The 6,866-nt window shown below is 40.5% G+C and overlaps 1 protein-coding gene across 1 annotated transcript; it reads left to right on the forward strand.

Annotated features, from left to right (window-relative positions):
• The first annotated feature begins 1,025 nt into the window (after positions 1 to 1,025).
• On the forward strand, positions 1,026 to 6,120 carry LOC139731841 (uncharacterized). The gene is made up of 6 exons (XM_071642716.1): positions 1,026 to 1,491; positions 2,330 to 2,473; positions 3,167 to 3,277; positions 4,197 to 4,400; positions 5,011 to 5,130; positions 5,652 to 6,120. Exons 1-6 carry the CDS (start codon positions 1,026 to 1,028, stop codon positions 5,843 to 5,845), a joined length of 1,239 nt encoding a protein of 412 aa, XP_071498817.1. The 3' UTR covers positions 5,846 to 6,120.
• Positions 6,121 to 6,866: the final 746 nt, after the last annotated feature.

Genomic DNA, 6,866 nt, shown 5'->3' on the forward strand with positions numbered 1-6,866 from the left:
CCTTGTGATGTCACATGTGTACAACGGTATAAAGGAAGTATAAAGAAAATTCAACTTATTTTCACTTTTCTTGCATAACAAAAGAGCACACGACTTCTCTCTTTCAGAAGACAAGGGGAATAATATTATCCTTAACATACATCAGTAACAAGTCCAAGAAATGTGCACTTCATTCAAAAAGTAAAGTTTTGTGAAATACTCTTTTTATTTCCCTTTATATTGTTGTACATTACACATGTGACATCACACACTGTAGTACTAGATCTACATGTACTAGTACTACCGGTACTAGTAAGTAGTAGTCTTCTCATCCAGCAGTGATTGCGCAGATACTTTAAAAATTCATAACTTTTGAACGGATTGTCTGATTTTCCCCAAACTTCCACTGCTGTATTCTACTAATGTTGCTGCATTCACTCAATCCACATGTATATGAAGGTGAACTTGTCCTTTGATTAAAAAAAAAAAATGAATGAATAGCCCTAGAGCTAGGCTAGACCCGACCCTCTAACTAGCTAGGTAGATGAGGTCACAGGATTTACAGAATACAATGAACAGTAGAACCTAGTCCTAGTACAAGTTATACAGTTGTACGATTGGGTATGTAGAATCTACATGTACTGTATGTATGTCAAGACGAAAGCTCAGAGATAGATTATGAAACTCCAGTTAAAACTCCACAGGAGATGTTTGGGATGTCTACTCATCCAACAAGATCCAAACAGAGAGGGGTTTCTCCAGTCTGAGAGGGAGATCATCATAGATGAGGGCCCTTAATGCATGTCAAATTCGCCTATCCAGTAAATATGGGCACTGTGTATACAGAGAGTGGATGAAAATTGGCGAGTTTTCAAATGTGGTTGATGTGGACCTTTTCCAAAGTCTTTCCAAAACTAAAAGAGGTCAAGGTCTAGTCTACCAGGCTAACCAGTTAGAAGTATGCTAATTCTAGAACCTAAAATTCTAGGTGTAATGATAACCTGCAATTCCATGGATTTCATTGTCTCTGTTATGTAGAACTGACCATGGATGAAGGTGCACCAGGGTCAGGAGCACAACCAAAGCCACTGATGGGGAGGCCATCATCCAACAGGGCTCGTGTATCTAGTACCAGTACCTCTCCACGAAGTGCTGGCAGTAGTCACCTGTCTCCTCGAAATTTATCAGCCGTTCCCCATGGTGGCCAGCCATTTACTAGAACTTCTCCCGCCCCACAAATCTATGGCAGAGTGACTCCTCTCAATCTTGAGGCTGGATCCCCAACCACTTTCGACAGAATCTCCCCAAGCAGCTTGCAAGGTAGCAACAGAGCAAGGCTCCCCCCAGTTACGCCGCCGGCGTCCAAGAAGAAATCAGCAAAGCAGACATCTCCGAGGCAGAAGGCTGGGTCTAAGGCCGTGGTGCCAAAGTCGGCAGGAACACTAGCTGCCCTGAAGACTGCTCAGGAGGCCATGCCAATAGTTAAGAAAGATGGCATGTACTTTCCAAAAGGTAGCAAATCATTTATTTTGAGCTGTCTTATTTATGAGTCTGACCTAGTATTTAGATTGGGGGGGGGGGGGTTGTTAAAAACAGAGTCACATACTGTACATTGTGCAAACTTTACATCTGCATTGTATTTCTCTGGTTTGTATGTATGTTTGTTGTTTCACAAGTAACAGAAATTGATAGTTCCATTGTCTGTACTGACTGGTAATGAACAATGATTGCTGTGCACTAAATTGTTAATACAATGGAAACATGCATAGGTACATGTACATATCTCATCATGACTGTTTTGGTATCACTAATCAAAACAGATACTCATACACTTTGTCACTATGACTGCAAGTATTTCATACCCATCTTTCTTATTTGATAATTTTACCTGCTATACTGGTGGTAGTATTTGCAGGGATGGATTATTCCAATTTCTGTAAGGGCCAAAATCAGTGAACCTTCAGGGCAAGCCAGTGAAAGCCCAGATTATAGAGAATAGAAAGTTATTTACAAAGTAGTATCTACCAGTAGTGAAATGGAATATCCAAACAAATAGTCAAGCACAGATCCATTTGAGGTTTTACAGCCAGAGAGCAACGACAGAGCAAAATAGAGCATCACAGTTTTCCACAGTTACCCACAAAGGTAAAAGAGTGCCAATAAGTACAAAGGGCAGTGCAGAAGTTATTGCTCTTTTGCCTGTAGAAAGCATATTGTGTCATATGTGCAAAATGGATCCTACAGTTTGTACTTTTTCCTGAAAATGCAATAAATTTGAGCAGAAACTAATTCACGCATAGACAGCTTTGAAAGCTTTCAATTGAAATTGGTTGTCTGATCACCATTCCAGGTTACACTCTGCGCCCCATCATTCCTGCCAAGAAGGCGGAACTCATCGATGTTGCTAGGGCGATGAACCGCGAGGAGTTTGGGCCCCGAGTCAAGAAGCTCTTTGACCCAGAGACTCAGGCAGCCACAGAAGCCATCAAGTCAGGTGTGTGCATCAGTCATCACATGTCATTTTGTCTTTGTATAATCAATTATCCACTGTCGGTAATCAGTATATATTTGACATCACATTTGTACAGCTGTACAGTGTATTTTACTTCATTAATAAAGGGAAGACAATGTTGGCTTAGGCTGTAAGAATATTTTAATTTTCATCACCTTCAATAGGTGGAAAAAAATTGTAATTTTCTCATTCATTAAAAGATGAAAGCAGAGCGACTGTTGATTTATCACAGTTTGGTCTCTTGTAGTGAAATACAGATACAAAATGTAGCAGGCATAATTCAATTCCATTCAATTTTTTATTTCATTTTTTGACAAGAACATAGCTAGACATCACTTTTTTGGTAACAGAAAATAAGGTATGTTTGATATGATTGCCTCTGAGTGACTGTGTAGTGATTGAATATAATGGCATTGATAAATGGAGCGAGGAAGAAAACAAAATATAACTTCTGTCACTGAACTCTCATAGTTTGCACTGAAAAAAAAAAAGCAAAGGTAGGACAACAGTAGATTAAACTATGGCTCTAAGAGAGAGCCAAACAATAGAGATGTGTACTGCATTATGTTGTAGTAAACACAGTCTAATTGTCTTGATCTGTGTTAGCTTGGTCTACAAAAGCATGACAGGTTTATTCTTATGCACCATAATTCTTCTGGCCACTCTCTGGTGTAGGTGTGTACATCGGTTGGCGCTGTCCAGAATTCACGTGGGATTGCATCAGGGTGGGGCGTCTGTCCAGATGTTTCTGTGGACACCTCTTGCAGGAACATGCACCTTACAATGGTGAGTCACGCTCTTTGCAAATTGAGTATTTGGATCTTTCCATACATTCAGATACCTTGCATCAACTACGGTTTGTTGAATGGCTAGACTACTATAAACTTTTTAACAAAATGCAATGATGATGCATTACATCATGTCAATTTTTTTTTATAATGTCAATGTACTTCTATTTGTATCATATCATTTACAGCATCACCAGCTCTTCCATTTTTGTGAATAAACAATGCAGCACGCTCAAAAGTTATTGTTATTAATTGTAAATTAGGGGCAGATCCAGGAATTCTTTTAAGGGGGTGGGGGGGCAACTAATATTTCTGGTGCCACTTCCGTGTTTCATTTCCTTTTTTTTTCCCGTTTTATTTCTTTTGTTTTTAACAAAAAATAAAGGAGAGGGAATGCGCTGGTTGTGCCCCCCTCTGGATCCGCCACTCATTACCTAGTATAGTATACATATTTGTTGTTGCTGTTGATTTTGTATGATTTCACAGCTACAGTTGTACTGCTTGGGATGGTTTGGTTTCTCGACCTGCTACTGGATGCTGTGATATCTAAAATAAATGACTAATCATCCTTGTCAAACTTTGCTGGGTGAAGCAAACATAGTGTTGCAAGCGTTATCAATATTGGGATATTAATTCATAATATCTTTGTTGTTGATTTCAATATCAACTCATGGGAAGCAAAATTCTTTGTGTCAGGAATTTTCCAATTAAACCATCAGCCCATGTGGACCGACAAAACGTGAATTCTTAAAGAGTACCATGTTTAACACTGTCACGAATGGTGAGACTTGAATTCTGTCAAGATTAGGGTCAGAGAAGAATCAACAGATTATGCAGGCAAGCATTATTAAATAGTTGTCTCACATGTGAGTGATGAAGCAGTATTTTCTTTGTTTTTTGTTTCTTTACTTCATTAGGACGGAGCGTGAAAGTTCCTTGTGCGCAGAGCGGCTGTCGCTGCCCTGCGTTCGCATTCATTCCAGGCAGGCCGGAGGACATTGGAGAATTCTGGTTCCAGCGCCGAAGGAACTTTGACCCCTCCACGTGGCGGGCCAAGTGCAGGTGTAAACACACCCACGAGCAGCACGATGTGACTGGCCTTAGGAGATGCAGGGCAAGAGGTATGTCAGTTTCTTCACAAAGATGGCCTTTGTTAATCAGTGTGAAGGTGTGAACGAATGTGTTTTGGGTTCCATTCCACCAGTCACCCTGTGATTTAGAATTAAGTATCTTTTGCTATACCACTTAATTCAACAACAAGAAACTGAGATAGAGGAAATTTGAGGAGTATTGCTGTGGAAGTATTGTTTTCCTTTCTTTGTTATTAATATGTGACATATATAATATTGAATAGATGAACCTCTTTATTTTTGGTACCATATTTTTACAACTATCATTAGCATTTTGACTGAACGATCTAGCACACTGGACAGATTGCACATAGAAAAAGTGAGAGAAAAGTTATGAGGGTGCCATCTTATCCAAGCATCGCCTGGAGAATGGGAGAAGTATTTGTGGATGTAACTGCATGAGAAATAAAGGAGAGTACACATTGTAGAAAGCAAGAAGAACAGATTAGTGACAAAGAGAGTAAAGAAAAACAACAATTAAGTTTAGCTGCATCAGTAGTTTTGTCAACACAGGTATGCGGTACATGACACCAGCGGAACAAGAAAAGATCAGGAATAACACCTTTTCATGGCTGCCATCTTTTGATTTTGTTTGTGGTAGGGTGCGGCTGTGGAGCGTTCAACTCCAACTTCCTGTGTGCAGCGTGTGACAGACACTGGGAGGACCACGAGACTGTGTTTGAGACGGAGACAGAGAGGATGAAGAAAAACATCCCCTGTGGTAAGAAACGAGATGTGATATTATTTGATTTGATTTGTTTGTTTGTTTTTTTGTTTGTTTTTTGCATTATGTTCGGGGGGGGGGGTGTTTTATCAATTTAGTCAGCGCTGACAAGTTGTCAGTCTCTGACAATTTCAGCAAAATCCTTGGTTTTGATTGGCTGAGATGCTCTGATCACTGACTGTTACCTTGGTGATTGTCAGAGACTGACAACTTGTCAGTGCTGACAACTTTTTGTGAAATGTGGCCATGTATGTGCAGTGCTCACATTGAGTGGAATTTTCATAGCTAGATAATGGTTGACCTTGACTATGGGAGAAGGTATACCCTAAGTCATGGTGATGTTTTGTATTGCCTCCTAAAAATTTACTTTTTTCATGCCATATTGTTACAACTGTTGCATGAAAATAAGGGAGGGGGACCGTATACCAGTATTATAGCCCTGTCCATCTTCTGCCATCTGTCATGGAATGCCCTGATATGCAAGATTGCAAACTGTCTATTCTTTGCGTTACCAACAGGCCAGGACTACTTGCCATTCGCCGAGATGCCCAACCTCCGGAATATGGCTCTGACTGGGGTGGACGACGACCCGGGCATCTATACTGCCCTTGTAGAGGGGGAGGGCGCTATTCCCAGGAGCCAGCGTGCAATAACCCAGGACACCCCCTTCATGCCACCCTCGGGATCAGGATTTAACCCAGTGTGGGACTGAATGATCGCTTCCGGGAAAAAGGATGTTTAATCTACTGTGGAGTCTTTGATATTCCTCATTTGAGAATAGACCATCTGGCAAAGCAAAACAACCCTTGATATAGTAGCCTTTTTTTGCTGAGTATATAATGTGAGGCTATGGTGAGTTACACTGATTCCGTCTTCACTTTCTTTGACCACTGTTCTTGTGATTGAATTGAACTTGGCAATGCCCGAAAAGATATAAGCATGGTACAGCGGCTCCTTTTTGAACAGTTTAGATGAAGCTACTGTGAAGGAGGCATGGTAGTTCTGATGATAGTGGTAGTGACGCTAATCAAAGTCAATCATGAAGGTAAAATTTCCCGAAACAAAAATATGAGACATTTGTTGCTTGACAATAGGGTAGATAGGGAAGTATACTACCGGTCACTTTGATAGTCTTAGTAAAAATTTGTATGCATTTCATTGTGTGATGATCAGGTAAGAGGAAACTTGTTCTCAAAGCTGTTCAAGTTCTAACTGATGTAGTGCACTAGTGTCATAATGCTACACTGCGTAAGATGCAATGAAAAAAGTGCATATTACCCTTCCATCACCTCGGTCCTATAATAGGGAAGAAATAAGAGTACACCATGTGCAACCAAACAGCAGAATAAGAAGTGCATGCCTGGTAATTGAATCATGGAACTGGCGTTGTTTATTCAGCTGATCTGGTCAAGTGTTTATAGCATGTGACCTGCTACAACAAAAGGATCGGAAAGTTGGGGGAGGTCGACTTTCTGAAAATGATATGTCATTATTCCCATACTCTTCCGCTTTCATTGTATACGTAACACGACTCATAAAAGTTGTACTCGGGCACGGAGATATCTATGATTTTAAGGGGGCATGTCGAGTGGTCTAGGAAATCGGCATATTGAGAAAACCGCCTTCAAAGTTTTCCTTCTGACGCAATCGTGATCAAGGGGATGTAAGACAGTTTTCACCTGTTGACAATAGAAGATATGTCCCTAGCAACCTCTGTGATGTTCATTCAAGCT

Source organism: Diadema antillarum, unplaced genomic scaffold (assembly GCF_040938485.1).
Source record: "Diadema antillarum isolate AM-2024a unplaced genomic scaffold, OU_Dant_1.0 seq00000386_RagTag, whole genome shotgun sequence".
Classification (NCBI taxonomy): domain Eukaryota; kingdom Metazoa; phylum Echinodermata; class Echinoidea; order Diadematoida; family Diadematidae; genus Diadema; species Diadema antillarum.

What these genes read in the sequence shown, in the direction of transcription:
- LOC139731841 (XM_071642716.1), top strand. Translation starts at nt 1,026, where the DNA reads ATGGATGAAGGTGCACCAGGGTCAGGAGCACAACCAAAGCCACTGATG. An exon ending in CACAGAAGCCATCAAGTCAG is followed by an intron (nt 2,474 to 3,166) that starts GTGTGTGCATCA and finishes TCTCTGGTGTAG; the next exon opens with GTGTGTACATCGGTTGGCGC. An exon ending in GAAGAAAAACATCCCCTGTG is followed by an intron (nt 5,131 to 5,651) that starts GTAAGAAACGAG and finishes CGTTACCAACAG; the next exon opens with GCCAGGACTACTTGCCATTC.